Genomic DNA, 20,015 nt, shown 5'->3' on the forward strand with positions numbered 1-20,015 from the left:
ACATTTCCCAGAAAGGTTATACATTCTGGTAGATGGTGGGGTTATGGCAAGAGGGAAGACGGACAAACTGGTTAAAGAGAATACACACCGGAGCCAGTTCCTCCGCAGAGGCTGTGCAGCAGCACCGTGCCACTGTAACAGTCTCTACGCTCCACCTCTTTGCGGAAACTCTCCATGGTCATGTGCAGGAGGCTCTTCTCTGTGTCTGAGCAAACCAAGCTGTACCCTGAAGACAAAACCAGACAGGTTATTTTCTTACATTGCACTGACCGTGTCTGCAGCTCTATGTAATACACACCAGGAGGAAGGAAGGAACATGGAGACATTTACCAACTAGATTTCATTTTCTTCCAGTACCTCCATGGCAAATGTCAATTAGTGGGAGAAAGGCTCCTCTGGCGGGACCATGCTTTTTTTTTTGCCCTGGTATGAAGTAGGCCGTCACGCCACCAGGGCCAATTAATTGTACTGGCAAAGCTACAGAGATAAAAACTGCACAACCCCGACCACAAAAACCGGGAGGGGAAATATACACTGCCGTGGAGGGACTAGAAGAAAAGGAAATATCGCACATACATTTCTTCATTCCTCCTGCATCCCTCAAGGCAACGTCAATCAGTGGAACATGCCAAAGCACATTATACCCTAGGGAGGGCTTCCTCACCCACTGGCGGTGCTATACGGCGTGTAAGACTCGTCTGCCAAACCTGCGTTTGCAGTTTTCAATACCAAACCAGTAGTGTCTAATTGCCGTATGCAATGACCTCGCCCTGCACATTTCTTCTGGGGAAACATCCGTTTTCTCTGCACATGAAGTCGCCACAGCGCCCGTGGTATGTGCCCTAATCCTAAATGACGGAGGATGTACTGATGACTTCTTAGCCTCAGAAATACAGTTGATTATTAATCTGGGGAACAACAGACACACACGTGCTGCTTGGGCTTTCCCAATACGGGAAGCAGGCCATAATGGGTGCTCCGATTATTCGAATTCTGCTCACATAACAGCAGAGCGCTGCGAGTACATCTATCGAGGAATCTTTCCTTCTTCTTAGAAGGTTTCAAACAGAATGATGGATCAGTAATCTCCCGATCTAGTTAAACGGTGGAGACTACCTTGGGCTTCAAACTCCTCTACCATTGCTACCTCTTTCTTTCTGGAGGTGACAATTCCCTGAAGATGAAGCGGATCTTTTCTTCTGGCAAGTATACAATCTGGTGTGGAGGGTTGAATAGAACTCCCACGAATGTCAACTCTTTGCTTGGCTGGAAATTGCTTCTGGATAAATGTATCCGATAATTCATCATGGGTTGGCTTTAGATTAACGGAGAGTCTGCTCTAGAGACGGTGCTCTTATTAGGAGATCGGCCAGTTATGGGATTATGCATATCTCCCGCCGTCTCAGGTGTGCCACAACTGCTTTGTAAATGTTTGCATTGCAGTGGTATATTGACAGATTGTTGAAGTCTCAGCCAATGTTTCACAGACTTGAGTTGCAACATGGGTCTGTAGACTCTCGAACTCTACGAGACAAGAAATAGAATGGAGTAAATTACCGTAAACGTTTGAGTGGCTGGAACCTGAACAACCACGGTCTGCTGTAAAAAAAAAAAAAAAAACATTTTGGATGAGTGCAGAAAGTGCATTTCTGGGCCCTGAAGCAACCCTTCTGGTCTCAAAATTATCTGGAATGGCTAGGAATTCCACCAGCATAGCCTTGCCGGATGTTAAATCAATATAATGCTCGTCCTCTCTGTGCAGGTTGATAGCACTGCTTTGAACAAGATCTGGAATAGGTCTTACATTACCTATAGAATTTACTTTCTAGACATCTTTGAGATTTAGAAGCACATGTTTCATTCCATCTATTTTCTTGGGGGAGAAACATGCCTTTTCCTATCGAGATCTTCACAATGATGGACTCCAAAGCCTCTCCACAGAAAAAATCAAACTCAAGACAGAATGGTAAAGAAAGTAATTTTCCCTTAAATGATCTACCGCCCGGCTTCGTAGCAAAGGGCCACATAGGTTGCTACTGGCTGAGCTAGTCATCTTGCCAATAGCTTAAAAGCATCTAAAGAAGCAGAGAAAATGCATCCTGTAGGTTCCCACGTCTGATGACGTCTGAAACGTCTGATCTGAAAGTTCCATTACTTCACATTACTGGTCCAGATTTGAATTGTTCTGGCTACACAAGCAGATGCTATAGGCGGCTTTCAATTAGAGAGCAGTAGTGGAATATTGCTCTCCACGGATTCCTTTCATCCTTTTATCAAGAGAATGGTTAAGAATTAACCATCCTCCAATGGAATCGAGGTACATAGCTCAATCCTGGCAATGGCTGAATCAATCTTCGGGGATACGTCCGAGAGCACCAAATCTCCTTCCTGATTCTGTTGGATAGTGCGCGCCTCTTATCTGGGTTGACCACTCTTGTAAAATAATATATTTCACTGTTTGGTGCATTGGAAAGAACCTAACGATTTATGTGCCCAAAATGCCAATTTCTTCCATGTTGCCTTTGATATTAAATATCATATACATCATCTTGATTAAATAGTCGATAGTCTTATGTTTTAAATTCTCTTGAAGATCGCCTTTAATTCTGCCTCCTCTTCCTCTGGGGAAATTACCTATTCAGATCAGATGTTTGACCTGGATGGTGACAGATCCAACAGTTCATCTTGTGATGTTTGCGACATTGACCAGTATTGGGAAAACCTCTATGCATCCTCATTTCTGGCTGGTGGGAATTGGATTAATTGAAGCATTTTTCATCCAGGTAAATAAATCTGCCATCTGTGATGGATCCTCTTCCACTGCTGCCTTTCGAATATGGTCACCAAATAAATTAGTGTAATCAGATGGTAACCTTTCATCAGTCAGCCCATGCTTAATCTTTGATGTGGCTTTTTCTGGTTTGACAACATGATCAGAAACCAAAGGCTCTTTTTTAGGGCCTAGGGAAAGAGGTTTACAAAGAGACATCCTGGGCTCCTGGCCTAAGTGCACTGGAAGAGAGACCCGGGGCAAATAATCTCAGAGCCGCCTTTAAAAAGAAATTGAAGAACCACATGGTCCTGAAAGTGGCGCAAACGCGACTTCCAGGACTGCCGCCATCTAGCGATCCTGCTTCTAAGAGGCAAGGGGGAAAATCGATGGATACCGTGAACGAGTGGCGACCTTCCGGTGCGGCAGCCGACCCGATGGTGCCCGGGGAACTGTCGGCGTCGTGGTTGGCATAGGAAAATAATAAATGGACCTACCGCCCAGGTGGGGTGGGAAAAAGTAACTGTCGCTGGAGGAGTAAAAGCCTACTCAGGGTCAATGAACTCTGCCCTACCCCCAAGCGGAGGAGGGCATTCTTCTCACTAGTTGACGTTGCTTTTGGGGGACGCAGAATACAAATAGGATTCCGGACATTAACTGGAAGTTTAGGGACAAGCTAGACGTGCATGTTCTGTGTCACAAGATGTAGGGGCCTGTGAGGTTTGTAAAAGGTGCAAACCCATGTAGCTGTCCAAACTACAACTTAATAGAAAGTCAGAATGGAACAATGGTGCTCAAAGTGCTGTGTGTGTGCTTCTGAAGGGAGGGAGACACTGGGTATTAAGGTATTGTGCATTGGTATACTCAGTCCATAATAATGGGGGTGGGGGCACCAGGAAGCCCTGAAGATTGGGGAAGTTGTCCTAGGACACCCTCCTTCACCTCATTGGGATAGCCCCTTAAGAGTACTCACAGTCTGTTCACCTCCAGAGTCTCCCTTCCAATGCGTGCTGCTATGTAAACGAATTCCAGAGATGTAGGTGTGTAGCGCACAGCATCCAACAGAGAACAGGTCTGGCAAAAACTTTCTTTATTGGCAAGGCATAAAAAAGAGGGGCGCAACCCTTCAACGCGTTTCGTGCAAAGCACTTTGACAAAGAGATGGTTCTCCCGGAGGCGTAACAGCACTTGTTGAACGTGTTTGATATGTTCTTGAGGAGATTTAGAAAAGATTAGTATGTCATCTAGGTAAACGATTAGAAATGTGTTAAGAATGTCCCGAAAAATCTCATTGACGAAATCCTGGAAAACTGCTGGTGCGTTGCACAGACCGAACGGCATGACCAGGTATTCGTAGTGGCCGTCATGGGTGTTAAAAGCAGTCTTCCACTCGTCCCCCTCACGTATCCTTACTAAATTGTAGGCACCTCTTAAATCCAATTTAGAAAAGATAGTTGCTCCCTGAAGACGGTCGAAGAGTTCCGGTATCAAGGGCAGTGGGTAGCGGTTCTTGCGTAGGGAACCCCGGTAGTCTATGCATGGACGAAGAGAACCGTCCTTCTTTTTGACAAAAAAGAAGCCTGCTCCGACTGGAGAGGAAGACTTTCGGATGAAACCCCTCTCTAAATTCTCTGCACTGTAAGTGTTCATGGCTTTAGTCTCTGGGAGAGAGAGAGGATAGGATCGTCCTCTGGGAAGAGGTGCCCCGGGTAGTAGGTCAATAGGACAGTCGAACGAACGGTGCGGAGGTAGGACCTCGGAACATGCTTTGTCGAACACATCACGGAATTCCCAGTACACAGAAGGTAGGGAATCGACCTTCTCTGGCAGGGTAGTACACAGGAATACTAATCCTTATGTGTAGGATTGGAACTAATTTGTTGCTTATGTATTCCCAGAATATACTAACACACACACACCCCCCAATATTCTTCCTATATACAGCAACTCCCCTCCACTTTTTCCTTAATTCTCAACGGAATCCCTTTCTTATCACACGGGGACCTTGTGTGTCTGTGTCGATTATTTTTATTCCCCTTGTTTGGGGGAACAATAATGCACGATTTCTGCCAGCAAAATTATTTAATGTATAGATGGCGTAACCCAAGCGCACGTTCCCAAATAGAAACCACAAAATCTGCGAGTATTTTATTTTGCAGAGAGATTTGACGCCAACATCGCTAATATTTAGCAATAAAAGGTTGGCAAATATTAGCAAACGTCATCAGTTTGACAAATTCAGCTCAACCCCCTTATAACGCTGTGCTTGGGGTCCAAAGAATCGCATCGCGTTATAAGCAGATCGCATTAGAAATAATGTACAATTGTATACATTGTACAATAAAGTATTTAAATCAACAATAATCATGTTGTAAAGTATTCATAAATACGAAAATTGGAAGCCACGCTTACATCGCGTTATAAGCGGATTTGCGTTGTAATGGATCGCGTTATAATGGGGTTGAGCTGTATAATTGAATTGTGCACTTTTAGCACTGCAAAACACACAGCTTTTCCTCCAATGTGTCACCAATACGCAAATCTCACAAACAACAAAACATGTAGGGACTTCTGGGATATCCTGAAATATTCTCACAGTTTACGGGTTAATTCATCTTTTATCTTAGCACTTTATTAATTAACACACTCTGGGGAATTGACAAAACAATTCTAACACAACCTGTGGCTGTTTAATGCATAACCAAGGGTGTGTGATGGCCAATCCATCCTGGTTCATGATGCCAAGCTGGAAATGGTTCGACTATGTGAATCCCATTGCCATTTTGCTAAAAACACGATCAAGCCCACGCCTTAGTTGGATGCAATTACGTGATACAAACCGTCTAAACTTTTCGTTCAACACAAGATCAGACGAGAAAAGGAACGTGTAAAAAGCTGTGCAACCTGCATGTAACAACCATAGGACGTTTTATTGATTCCTTATCCATTTAGGATTATTGCTGGTCACGTTTAAATGGACGTCACAGATTCCATAAAAAGCCATTTGAGTTTCACTACTCGTCAGAGATGTGTGACCTTGTCCAGGAGCCGCGACCTTGTCCAGGAGCCGCGACCTTGTCCAGGTCTGCGACCTTGTCCAGGAGCCGCGACCTTGTCCAGGAGCCGCGACCTTGTCCAGGAGCCGCGACCTTGTCCAGGAGCCGCGACCTTGTCCAGGAGCCGCGACCTTGTCCAAGAGCCGCGACCTTGTCCAAGAGCCGCGACCTTGTCCAGGAGCCGCGACCTTGTCCAGGAGCCGCGACCTTGTCCAGGAGCCGCGACCTTGTCCAAGAGCCGCGACCTTGTCCAAGAGCCGCGACCTTGTCCAGGAGCCACGACCTTGTCCAAGAGCCACGACCTTGTCCAGGAGCCGCGACCTTGTCCAAGAGCCGCGACCTTGTCCAGGAGCCGCGACCTTGTCCCGGAGCCGCGGCCTTGTCCAGGAGCCGCGACCTTGTCCAGGAGCCGCGACCTTGTCCCGGAGCCGCGACCTTGTCCCGGAGCCGCGACCTTGTCCAGGAGCCGCACTGCCAATTTTTCGCTTGCGCTTTTAAAAAAAAACTATTTTTTAAAAAGTTTACGAGAGCATTTTCGGCCCAAAAAGTTCAGCGGAATAGACATTTACCAGCAAAATGTCGTCGTTTTCAACAACATTGTTGTATTTGCCAGAGCAGAATCTCCTTTGAAATATGGACAGAGGGCGAGTCTGATTAAGCAGACTGCCCATTCCACATATCTACCAAACGCTCATCTACACAACAGGGATCTCTCTCGCTTTGCTTGCAAACCTTTTTGCATTTGGGGGGGAAAACACAAGTTTCGCGAGGTTCACAAAGTTGGCCGAAAAGTTGGATCTCTGCTCATCATTGTGGAATTCCATCTGATGTTTAACGACCCTTGTCAACATCTTATTTTAACAGGTTAAAAAGGGCGGATGAGAATCCCTCACGCTGCAATTTTTAACGTTTCATAGAAGGCAACATATATATTTATTTTGTATTTTTTTTTTTTTAAATCAGGAGTGATTTTTCCATTCGGAAAAGAGTTCTATGGCGACGGGTAACACAACTGCACCAGCGCCTGAAAATACATTTCAATGGATGCAAAAAGCGTTCAGAAAGGATCAGTTTTCCGGTCTTACCACATGCCCAGTTGTTCCCTCGTCCTTTCCGTCCCATGATGAGATTGGAGTCTCTGAAAAATCTTAGTGCGACACAAAGAAAGTTTGTGAATTCCTTTATATTGACAATATTACTCTTCTCAGATTGCAAGCTCTTAAGAGACAGAGGTTCTCATATCTTTGTGGATATTTGCTGTACAGCTCTGTATACATGGTTAGCATGTACAAGAAAATACAATAAACTCCTGTTTTATTCCAATACATTTATTCTAATACAGGACGGACAGTGTGTACGGTGCTTTTATAAAACCTGTTGTACGCTGTACGTAGCAGGAAATATATATATATATATATATATATATATATATATATATATATATAATCAAAAAATAAATAGATGATACCGTTCTGTGGCTAACGAAATGCTTACAGAACGGTATCATCTATTTATTTTTTGATTATTGAAGCTCGGCTAACACGGTACTGATACCTCTACATGTATGTATGTATATATATATATATATATATATATTTTTTTAGGAAGCTTAGCTAACCACCCAGTTAGAGAGGGCTGGACTTCATGTGTAGATATTCTCCAAAGTGGAGTAGGCTTTCTTTTGCTTCATTTGAATATTTTTGCTGTGTTAAAGGGACAGGCGCAATAAAGCCTAATTTAAGTTTCACTTTAAACAGTCTCCATTGCGTACCTCTGCACACGTCTCTTACAGAGCCAAATTAAATAGATACATTTAGTCTATTCTTAAAATGAAAATATTACCGATTTGTTTAAAATGATCATTTTTATTGGATTTTGTGAAATGCTCATCACATTTCTCTCCGTTTGGCAAATGATGACATCATCATTACTTTTACAAACAAAGAACAAAAGAAAGACATTGGGAAATAACAGTTACCGGGTAGATCCTCGGGTAAAACAGCTGGGATAGGAAGTGTAAAAGCATTTATTCACACTATGGAACCTTTACAAATTGAAAAAAAAGTCAAATTAAAAAGTACTTGTATGGCAGGTTTTTATTTGTTGTTTTTTACCGGTGTCCCCCATCTTTATTTAACCCACGCGACATGACAACAGGGCCATTAGCACACCAGCACACTATGGCCCTAGGTAGGGCTGTCCCTTTAAAAGTGGTAGCACCATATTCATCACGTGTACATCTGCCTGAGAGGGCGTTATTCACAGGGCACAGAGAACAAAATGGGGTTCTTGGCCGCGGCCAGATCGCAGCTGGCGCTCCGCAAAGTCACCGCTGATCAGATCTCCCCACCGGCCGCCATCTTTAAAGTTCAGCTCAGCCGCCACCATCCTCCTCCTTAAAAAAAGGGTCCTCAGCCGCAGGGCACCTTGCGTGGCTGCCGCTCCCACGCCATTTGTGAGCGCGCTCGGCAGCAGCCGGAACACATTTACATTTCCACCGAGAAACGGGGGAAAAAAAGTGTTCTCGCTGCTGGCGAGCGCGCAGTGTCCTCGCTGCTGGCGAGCGCGCAGTGTCCTCGCTGCTGGCGAGCGCGCAGTGTCCTGGCTGCTGGCGAGCGCGCAGTGTCCTGGCTGCTGGCGAGAGTGCAGTGTCCTGGCTGCTGGCGAGCGCGCAGTGTCCTGGCTGCTGGCGAGCGCGCAGTGTCCTGGCTGCTGGCGAGCGCGCAGTGTCCTGGCTGCTGGCGAGCGCGCAGTGTCCTGGCTGCTGGCGAGCGCGCAGTGTCCTGGCTGCTGGCGAGCGCGCAGTGTCCTGGCTGCTGGCGAGCGCGCAGTGTCCTGGCTGCTGGCGAGCGCGCAGTGTCCTTGCTGCTGGCGAGCGCGCAGTGTCCTGGCTGCTGGCGAGCGCGCAGTGTCCTGGCTGCTGGCGAGCGCGCAGTGTCTTCGCTGCTGGCGAGCGCGCAGTGTCCTCGCTGCTGGCGAGCGCGCAGTGTCCTGCTCTGTGCGAGCGCGCAGTGTCACTCGGGCACGGGCACACTCAGAAATGGGGTTAAAGCGGCGGACGTGCAAGGTGCCCTGCGGCCGAGGACCTTTAAAGATGGAACCTGTAAAATAGAGGAAGGGGCGCAGCAGAGAACAGGAGGGAGAGAGGAGATAGGATGGAACCTGTAAAATAGAGGAAGGGATGCAGCAGAGAACAGGAGGGAGAGGGGGGATAGGATGGAACCTGTAAAATAGAGAAAGGGGCGCAGCAGAGTACAGGAGGGAGAGGGGGGATAGGATGGAACCTGTAAAATAGAGGAAGGGGTGCAGCAGAGTACAGGAGGGAGAGGGGGGATAGGATGGAACCTGTAAAATAGAGGAAGGGGCGCAGCAGAGTACAGGAGGGAGAGGGGGATAGGATGGGACCTGTAAAATAGAGGAAGGGATGCAGCAGAGTACAGGAGGGAGAGGGGGGATAGGATGGAACCTGTAAAATAGAGGAAGGGACGCAGCAGAGTACAGGAGGGAGAGGGGGGATAGGATGGAACCTGTAAAATAGAGGAAGGGACGCAGCAGAGTACAGGAGGGAGAGGGGGGATAGGATGGAACCTGTAAAATAGAGCAAGGGATGAAGCAGAGAGGGAACTTCCACTCAATATCCGACTGGCACCCCCTCTATCCACCTTCTTATAAACACACCTCTTTAATTAAACATATGGCTAGCTCCGCTGGCTGGTATTATACATCTCATGTGCATTTTCCATGACCCCTTGCAGACGCACTGACCAGAACGCCCTCCTGCTGTCTCTAAGTTCTTCCCTCTTCCCTCTTCCAGAAGCGACTCATGTTATTTTCATGTTTGAACCTCTTATTTCCGTTATATTATCATGTCGTGTATTATTGCTGTAAAGCGCCATATACATTACGTGGATAGCGCTACACAAATAAAGATATACAAACACACATACATACGGCTGATTTTAGCCAACAAATGCAAATTTATAAATAAAATAAAAAAAAGAGACAAAAACATACACATTATAAAAAAAAATTAAATTTAAATTGTGACGGAATTTCTTGAATAAATAAAAGCTGCCAAACACCCTCCCCCGTGTTGAGAGTAACATGCACATGGCGAGTGTTGAATGAGTTTAACGATAATGACATACCCGTTCTTCACTTGTTTCTGTAACTTTCTTATCACTTTGGGTTCGCTGTCCACACAAATGGCGTTTATCCTGCCATCGCGGGAGAAATACGGATACCTGCGGAGTGAAACAATACGGAACATTCTTCTCAAGTCAATCCAAAACGCAGAATTCATCATTCCGCATCGCGCACAGGGCCACGCAAAAAGGGTTAAATAGACATACACGTACAGCAAAGGTTATTGCACACGCTGGCGCATTATGGCGAGATATTCTGCAATAATCACGGCCATTAAATCCTACGAAACGGTGATATTCTGCATTATAATAAATGTTTCGCATTTTAATTTTCGAACAAAAATGTCAATTCTTTGGCGGTTATTTTCTATACATTAGAACCAGGTAGAAGAAAGCAGAAAATAGAAATCAGAAAAAATATACATTTTCATACGCGCACATTTTACGCCCCTACTGCATTAAACAAAACGAGGCGTCTGCATCCCCGTGCAACGCACGAGAGCGCGGTATTCACTTTGCTGTTCTGCTCAGTGCGTTTGACATTTCCTCTCCCCCGATAGAAAATGCTTCACTCAGAGCCGCAGATCACTCACAAAGCGCGGTCATGATTAAGTGTTATCACAATAAATAAGGAGGTGTATTGTTCCGCGCACCAAGTTGTGAAGTGAAAATCATACATAAGTGATTACAGGCATACCCCGCATTAACGTACGCAATGGGACCGGAGCATGTATGTAACACAGGCATACCCCGCATTAACGTACGCAATGGGACCGGAGCATGTATGTAACACAGGCATACCCCGCATTAACGTACGCAATGGGACCGGAGCATGTATGTAACACAGGCATACCCCGCATTAACGTACGCAATGGGACCGGAGCATGTATGTAACACAGGCATACCCCGCATTAACGTACGCAATGGGACCGGAGCATGTATGTAACACAGGCATACCCCGCATTAACGTACGCAATGGGACCGGAGCATGTATGTAACACAGGCATACCCCGCATTAACGTACGCAATGGGACCGGAGCATGTATGTAACACAGGCATACCCCGCATTAACGTACGCAATGGGACCGGAGTATGTATGTAACACAGCCATACCCCGCATTAACGTACGCAATGGGACCGGAGCATGTATGTAACACAGGCATACCCCGCATTAAGGTACGCAATGGGACCGGAGCATGTATGTAACACAGGCATACCCCGCATTAACGTACGCACTGGGACCGGAGCATGTATGTAACACAGGCATACCCCGCATTAACGTACGCAATGGGACCGGAGCATGTATGTAACACAGGCATACCCCGCATTAACGTACGCAATGGGACCGGAGCATGTATGTAACACAGGCATACCCCGCATTAACGTACGCAATGGGACCGGAGCATGTATGTAACACAGGCATACCCCGCATTAACGTACGCAATGGGACCGGAGCATGTATGTAACACAGGCATACCCCGCATTAACGTACGCAATGGGACCGGAGTATGTATGTAACACAGCCATACCCCGCATTAACGTACGCAATGGGACCGGAGCATGTATGTAACACAGGCATACCCCGCATTAACGTACGCAATGGGACCGGAGCATGTATGTAACACAGGCATACCCCGCATTAACGTACGCAATGGGACCGGAGTATGTATGTAACACAGCCATACCCCGCATTAACGTACGCAATGGGACCGGAGCATGTATGTAACACAGGCATACCCCGCATTAACGTACGCAATGGGACCGGAGCATGTATGTAACACAGGCATACCCCGCATTAACGTACGCAATGGGACCGGAGCATGTATGTAAAGCGAAAATGTACTTAAAGTGAAGCACTGCCTTTCCCCCACTTATCGATGCATGTACTGTACTGCAATCGTCATATACGTGCATAACTGATGTAAATAAGGCATTTGTAACAGGCTCTATAGTCTCCCCGCTTGTGCACAGCTTCGGTACAGGTAGGGAGCCGGTATTGCTGTTCAGGACGTGCTGACTGGCGCATGCGTGAGCTGCCGTTTGCCTATTGGGTGATATTTCCTTACTTAAAGTGAGTGTCCTTAAACCGGGGTATGCCTGTATACCGTGATGTGTATAACATACAGTGAAATAGAGATATAGATATATATCGTCAACCGTGAGTGATATAATTGGATCCATCAATTGGATTCACTTATTCGATCTGGATTAAATATAGATATAGAACGGAGTGCTTTTTTTTATCAAAATAATTCTCTATGGATCTGCCTTCCTGTCCAATCCCACCAGTAAATGTTATCTGATTGTTTTATTTTGATCTAATGCTTGTTTTTGTTCTATTCTTGTTTCATTCCAGCAAATATCCTAGTTATGGTATTTATTCATTATTCTCATGTCTGAGCCCAATCAATTCTGAAGTACACATTTTTTATTATATAATTTTTATATATGTATTTTTAGTGTGTTTATTAAATACTTTTTGGTCCTCTTTATATATGTTTATATTGCGGAGTATTTTATTGGATTATATATGTATGTATCCGTTTTGGATATAATTGTTGCCTTATGACTGGTAACATACTTACTGATTACTAATCTAGATATATAAAAGTGAAATCTTATTTGTCTGTGGGTCTGCCACGCCTCTCACTCTCATTGGCCTGCGGGGTGGGGTGATGTCACAGCCAGGGCTACGCAGGCTGTGAGATTCACACGACCCTCACACTGCGTGCGCCTCTGAGAAGTGGCAACCCACAATCCAACCGTCTCGCCTCACACCCTCCGCTCCTCCACCCACCCACCCGCTTCTTCTCCTCACCCCGCGGGCCCGCCGGGGGCAGAGGTGAGGGGGGGGGGAACAAGCGCCGTTAAGCCCACATCACTCTCCACTGTTCTCCTACACACCCCGCGGGACCAGGGGGGGGGGGAGGGAGGCGAGGAGGACGACCTATGCCGACCGGGGTGAGGTGGCTGAACCGCCACGCGCGCCGTCGGGACTGAGGTGAGGGGGGGCGGGGCGGGGGGGACAAGTGCCGGGCACCCAGTCGCTCTTCCCAATCTGTCCTTGAAGCCCCTGGGCAGTTCAGTACCCTTATGTGTAGGGGTCCTCATCTTTTATTTATTAAGTAAGGGTTTTTTACCATTTGCTATTTTTTTTTTTTAGATATTTAGCCATGGTTCCCACGTCTTATTGAACTCTTCTGTAGTTTGTTTCAGCTGGACTGTTAGTTTATGTAACGCCTGCACTCATCACGAACAAGGCGGGACCCCGGTACTGAGGTGGGAAAGTATAGAACTGCGCCACCCACAGCAGCGGAGGGGCGCCTGGAGGGTGGATAGTCAAGATTGCCGGGTCTGGGTTGGAGAGAGTGGGTTAATCTTGTTACGTGCCGAGGTCGTAGGTTGGTGCCAGGAGAATAGTCAGAGTCCGAGGTCAAGGGTTGGAGCCAGTAGAGAAGTAGATTGTCCGTTTGCCGTGGTCAGGGATGGAGAAGATCGGAAGGTCTGAGGCAAGCCAGGGTCGATAATCCAGAGCAGGGTCCAAAGTCTAGCCGGGTCGGTACACAGGGAGGCAAGCAGCAACAAGGTTAGAAGCACAAAGAGAACAAGGCAGAGACAAAGACGTGGAAACACAAGGCTACCAATAACTATGCTCAGCCAAAGAGGACGTGACAGAGCTGAGCATATAGAGTAACAGGAGTCCAATGAGAGAGGGGGTGGAGCGGAGGAGTGGCCTCTGCGGAGGCAGGGATAGGCTGTGAGAAGCAGGAGACTGGTGAGAAAGATAATAGTGTTGACGCGCAGCTGGAGAGCGGTGCAGGCGCGTCACATGTGCAAGCGGAGGGGCGGAGCCAAGCTCCATGGGAACCTTGAAAGCCCTCCGTGGGCGCGCGCTCTGTAAAGGTGCGCGGGAGACTGTACAGCAGGAGGCAAGGAGTAAGCGCGCCGCAAGGGACTCACTCTCTGACCGCTTGCAGCGTAATGCTGTGCAGCAGGAGGTAGGGAGGGAACACTGCGCAGGGGCTGTGTTCCCGATTCGTTACAGTTTTTCCATGAACATAACTTCATTTATTCTTTTTAGTTACAGTTCTTCTGGAGGGAGTGTTATTTGTTTTCCCCAAGTCGCGGCAATAGAACATCTTGCTGCAGTTAAAATCAAGGAGATCAGCCGCATCGTGGGTGGGGGGAGATTTGAGACTGGTTTAGCCAACACAAAGATCAGTGGGTGTAGAAGTATTCTTATTGCTGTGACGTCCGTAATTATGCTTTGAAATCGTAGTACAAAAATTCTGCACAACCGGACATGTCCACCAGATGTGGGCCATATCTCCTCTAAGACTGTGCCCTCTCCAGCATAGATCGGGGGTTACCCGGGAAGATCTGGCTCAGTCTACTAGGAGTTAAGTACCATTGAAATAAAATTTAGTAGATATTTTCCTTCGTTGTCATGCAAAATTTAAGTTTTTAGCTGCCGATTCCCAGATATCCTCCCAGTCGTCCCTATCTAGCTCTACGTTGAGGTCTTCAGCCCATTTTAACATATAATTATGATCCGGTGTATTTACTGACGACTCCAGATATATTCCCGATATCAGACCTCTCTGAAAGGTGCCTCTCTTGCAGTAGGTTTTTGAATTTTGATAAATTGCGGAAGCTTCACTATGAGAAATTGTTGAGAGGAAAGGTCTGTTTTGAAGAAATTTTAAAAGATGTAGACCTTGAGTTTGGTATTTACGTTGCAGTTCCTGATAAGATAGGATCTTACCCTTTTCTACCAGGTCTGCTGGTATTTTGAAATTAAGATTTTGGAATTGGCTAAATTGTCTCAGGGAACAGCCGGGGGGGAAGTCTGGGTTATTAAAAATAGGGGTTAGTTGTGATGGTGAAGATGCTAGAGCGTATTTCTTCTAATTTTTGGACCATATATTCCATGTGCACCTCATTAATCCCAGATCAAACTTCCCTGCTAGAGTCTCCTTGATACCCGAGGACCACAGAGACGCTGTGAGAGATAGAGGTCTCGCGTAGTAGGATTCAATGGCCAGCCAACAGCATGTCACTGGGTCATTGTTCCAGATCCCCGCTGGTTTTAGCTGGGCTGCTCTATAATATCTTATAACATCAGGAACTCCCAGGCCTCCCCTTGCTCTTGAGGCTAACATTACCGACCTCTTGGTCTCTTGTCTTTTCAAATGAATTGAAAAATTTGGCTTTGCATATTTTTCAGCTCAGGCAGGGGAACATGTATCGGGAGGGTTTGAAAATAGTATAACAGCCCAGGGAGAATATTCATTTTCGTTGAGATAATTCGCCCTATCCAGGATATCTAGAATTTGTTCCATACATCTAGATCTTTTTTATATTTTGTCAAATAGGGGGGGGGGGGGGAAATTACATAGATATAGAGATTTATATGAGCAGCAATCTTGATTCCCAGGAATTTCATATGGGAGGAACTCCATTTATAATTGAAATTCAATTGCAGGAACTTGAGCTCTGAGGCTGGGAGGGATACATTTAGGGCTTTGGATTTATTGTTATTTATTTTATAGCCCGAGATTTTGCCGAATGGATCTAAAAGAAGTTGGAGGTTGGGAAGGGACTTCTGTGGGCTAGCTAGGGTTAATATAACATCGTCCACGAATAAAGAGATTTCATCATTTATTCCGTCTATGGGGATTCCTTGTATATTGACCTCATCCCAAATTTTAGCTGCCAGGGGTTCAATTGATAAGGCGAAGAGAAGCAGAGACAAGGGGCAGCCCTGTCTAGTTCCATTTCTAATCATAAATTGGATCTAAGTTTCCCCCTGGAAGTTTGACATACGCTGTGGGCCTCTGGTAGAGAGCTCCAACTCCCTCCAGAAATGTGCCCCCAAATTCAAATTTTAGCATGGTCTGATCTAGGAATGTCCATTTTATTCTATCAAACGCTTTTTCAGCATCCAGGCTTAGTAGTATAGCCTTTTTAATGACGTGGTCAATAATATTTATAATCTTGTCAGAAGCTTGTCTGCCTAAGACAAAACCTACTTGATTTATATGTATTAACCTTGGTAGAATCAGGATCAATCTGTTCGAGAGGATCTTGCTATACATTTTTAAATCTGTATTGAGTAAAGATATTGGTCTATAGTTTCCACATTGAAGTGGGTCTCTACCTTCCTTGTGGATGATGGCTAAGTTGGCCATAGACATGGAGATTGGAATTGATTCACCTTCCAAGAAAGAATTAAACGTATCAAGGATATGTGGAGACAGAATCGGCCCGAAATTTATTATGATAAAGATTGGTAAAACCATCCGGACCTGGTGTCTTAGCTATCTTCAGGGATTTGATCGCCTCAGATAGCTCTTCTTGTGAAATTTTCTTATTCAGGGCTTGTGTATCGTCTTCGGACAAAAACGGACATGTTACATTGTTCTAGATATTGTGAAATCGCCTCGATGTTTGTAGGACCCTTTGCCCGGAGTTTCTAAGTTGTACCATTTTGAGTAAAAATTTGTCAATTCTTGTGCTATTTCTTTTTCATTGTACAGTAGGTGACTTGACCTGATTTGGATCGAATCGCGGAGATTTGAGATTTAACCCTTATACCTATAAGTTCTTTGCAGAGTTTTTTTAAATTTTAATTTCTTGATTTAAAACAAGTTTTCTTGATCACAGAATTGTCGGTTTCTATCACTAAATATATTCTATACAGGCATACCCGGGTTTAAGTACACTCACTTTAAGTACACTCGCGAGTAAGTACATCTCGCTCAATAGGCAAACGGCAGCTCACGCATGCGCCTGTCTGCACGTCCTGAACAGCAATACCAGCTCCCTACCTGTACCGAAGCTGTGCGCAAGCGGGGAGACTATAGAGCCTGTTACAAATGCCTTATTTACATCAGTTATGCACGTATATGACGATTGCAGTACAGTACATGCATCGATAAGTGGGGAAAAGGCAGTGCTTCACTTTAAGTACATTTTCGCTTTACATACATGCTCCGGTCCCATTGCGTACGTTAATGCGGGGTATGCCTGTATTTAACATTTGCACTTATATTTAGCTTTAGAGCACCATTAATGATAACACTCCCTTTTTCATCGTGTAAAGGTAGGCAGTGTCCAATACACACAAGTGAGGTGAAAGTTGATAATTATATTACAATATGTAATATTAAATACAAAACCAGAGAGTCTGCTGCTAGACAATGCAGTTGGCTCAGCATCTTATAGAACTGGTAGAAAAAGACATAAGACAGCAGCGCACAACTCTCATGGTGTAGTAAATTCAAATATATTGAGCTAAAGGGAAGCGGGTAAGTATCGCACGTACATCCAAGAAGATCATTTATGCATTACATGTTAGGTACATGTCACCACAATGGCACACAGCTGGTCTCCTCATCCGACAACCGTCACGCAGTCCGCTCCCAGGTAGAAGGAAATTGGCGTCCTTGTATCAGGCGAAGCACTTCTGGATCCCAGCTTCAATACTCGGCTGACACAGGTTGCTCCGTAGATGTTTGGCGCTTACCGTGGTATAGAGATGCTCCCACACCGGAATAGAGATGCTCCCACACCGACGGCGATGAGCTACACACACCGCCTGTGTCTTAAAGCGGTGGCCGCTGACGTCACTAGACTAGCGTCACCAGTAAGCGACCATCAGAGTATGTCAGAGGCTCGATAACCGCAAACACAGGAACGGCCGCCGCTTTGAGACACAGGCGGTGTGTTCCGCTCATCGCCGCCAGTGTGGGAGCCTCCCTATTCCGGTACATACCACGCTAGGCGCCAAACATCTACGGACCAACCTGTGTCAGCCGAGTATTGACTCTGGGCCCAGAAGTGCTCCGCCTGATACAGGGATGCCAATTTCCTTCTACCTGGGAGCGTGCCGTGACGGTTGTCGGATCAGGAGACCAGCTGTGCGCCATTGTGGTGACATGTACCCAACATGTAATGCATGAATGGTCTTCTTGGATGTACGTGCGATACTTACCCGCTTCCCTTGAGCTCAATATATTTGCATTTACTACACCATGAGAGTTGTGCGCTGTCTTTTTTTTTAAAATCACAATAAATGTCTTAATATCGTTATTGTGAGGAATAATTTGTTACTGCCCAACATATATGATGTTTTAACTCATTACTGTGTAGGTGATAGTTTGGTTTCCATACTGATGTCATTCATATGATGCCATGATTCATTAGCATAGTTTTCGCGTCCGTTTTATTTATTTACTGTTTTTCCAGCGGTGTGGTGCGGTTTAGACGGTATTTAAGGTTTCCCTGTGTGCTGCGATGTTTGCTCAGGAGAAAAGCCGCACTGGGAACTAAAACGTTGAGGAATAAACAACCACGTTCATTGTAAGTATGGAGTGTCGGTCTCTCTGATCATTTTGCATCATATTTTCTTCAAAGTATTCCGGCAGCAGCACCCGTCCAACTTTAATAACTAGTACAGTGGTTTCCAACCTTTCTTTGGTTAAGGAACCCTATGTGAAATTTTGAGGAATCCCAACCCTCTCTAATAGCGCGTCTGAGATCAGATGCATTGTAAGGAACCCAAACCCTCTCTAATAGTGCGTCAGAGATCAGATGCATTGTAAGGAAAACCAACCCTCTCTAATAGCGCGTCTGAGATCAGATGCATTGTAAGGAACCCCAACCCTCTCTAATAGCGCGTCTGGGATCAGATGAATTGTAAGGAACCCCACCCTTCTCTAATAGCGCATCTGAGATCAGATGCATTGTAAGGAACCCCAACCCTCTCTAATAGCGGGTCTGAGATCAGATGCATTGTAAGGAACCCCAACCCTCTCTAATAGCGCGTCTGGGATCAGATGAATTGTAAGGAACCCCACCCTTCTCTAATAGCGCATCTGAGATCAGATGCATTGTAAGGAACCCCAACCCTCTCTAATAGGGCGTCTGAGATCAGATGTATTGTAAGGTACCCCAACCCTCTCTAATAGCGCATCTGATCTCAGACGCATTGTAAGGAACACCAACCCTCTCTAATAGCGCGTCTGAGATCAGATACATTGTAAGGAACCCCAACCCTCTCTAATAGCGCGTCTGGGATCAGATGAATTGTAAGGAACCCCACCCTTCTCTAATAGCGCATCTGAGATCAGATGCATTGTAAGGAACCCCAACCCTCTCTAATAGCGCGTCTGAGATCAGATGCATTGTAAGGAACCCCAACCCTCTCTAATAGCGCGTCTGGGATCAGATGAATTGTAAGGAACCCGAACCCTCTCTAATAGCGCGTCTGAGATCAGATGCATTGTAAGGAACCCCACCCTTCTCTAATAGCGCATCTGAGATCAGATGCATTGTAAGGAACCCCAACCCTCTCTAATAGGGCGTCTGAGATCGGATGCATTGTAAGGAACCCCAACCCTCTCTAATAGCGCATCTGAGATCAGATGTATTGTAAGGAACCCCAACCCTCTCTAATAACGCGTCTGAGATCAGATGTATTGTAAGGTACCCCAACCCTCTCTAATAGCGCATCTGATCTCAGACGCATTGTAAGGAACCCCAACCCTCTCTAATAGCGCGTCTGAGATCAGATACATTGTAAGGAACCCCAACCCTCTCTAATAGCGCGTCTGAGATCAGATGTATTGTAAGGAAACCAACCCTCTCTAATAGCAACTCTGAGATCAGATGCATTGTAAATTCTTTTGTATTAGGTACAATTTTCAAATTACCTGAAAATTGTAGGGAACCCTTTAGGGGTGGCCATGGAACCCAAGGGTACCTAGGAACCCTGGTTCAAAAACACTGAACTAGATGAATGGTGTCCCCAGACCTATCTTGATGGATAGAATAGATAGGAATATCTAGAAGGATCCCAACTATGATCCAAAATACCAGCATGGCACAGAAGTAGAAAACCTTAAGTATCTATTAAGTCCTACAAAGTAAACATTTAGCCCGACTTCTCGGTCCCCAGTTATAATTTTCCTACCGTGCACCACATCTGCCTGTACGACCACTCTACCTAGTGTGTGCAGCCACCTTGCCTCGATCGGTAGA

General features: G+C 45.8%; 1 protein-coding gene across 4 annotated transcripts in view; it reads right to left on the reverse strand.

Moving 5' to 3' along the window:
• The window catches only part of LOC142487941 (tubulin delta chain-like), a 43,563-nt gene that overhangs the window by 17,279 nt on the left and 6,269 nt on the right, over positions 1-20,015 (reverse strand). For all 4 annotated transcript variants that reach the window (XR_012799356.1, XM_075588093.1, XM_075588095.1 and 1 more), the window contains 3 exons: positions 9,975-10,070; positions 6,912-6,973; positions 89-226 (listed from right to left, as the gene is read on the reverse strand). Coding sequence is in view for 3 of the 4 variants with exons in the window: in XM_075588093.1 (XP_075444208.1) it covers positions 89-226; positions 6,912-6,973; positions 9,975-10,070 (296 nt within the window). In the remaining variant the exon portion in view is untranslated. The remainder of the gene's footprint in view (positions 1-88; positions 227-6,911; positions 6,974-9,974; positions 10,071-20,015) is intronic.

The sequence above is a fragment of the Ascaphus truei genome, chromosome 2, assembly GCF_040206685.1.
Source record: "Ascaphus truei isolate aAscTru1 chromosome 2, aAscTru1.hap1, whole genome shotgun sequence".
Lineage (NCBI taxonomy): Eukaryota > Metazoa > Chordata > Amphibia > Anura > Ascaphidae > Ascaphus > Ascaphus truei.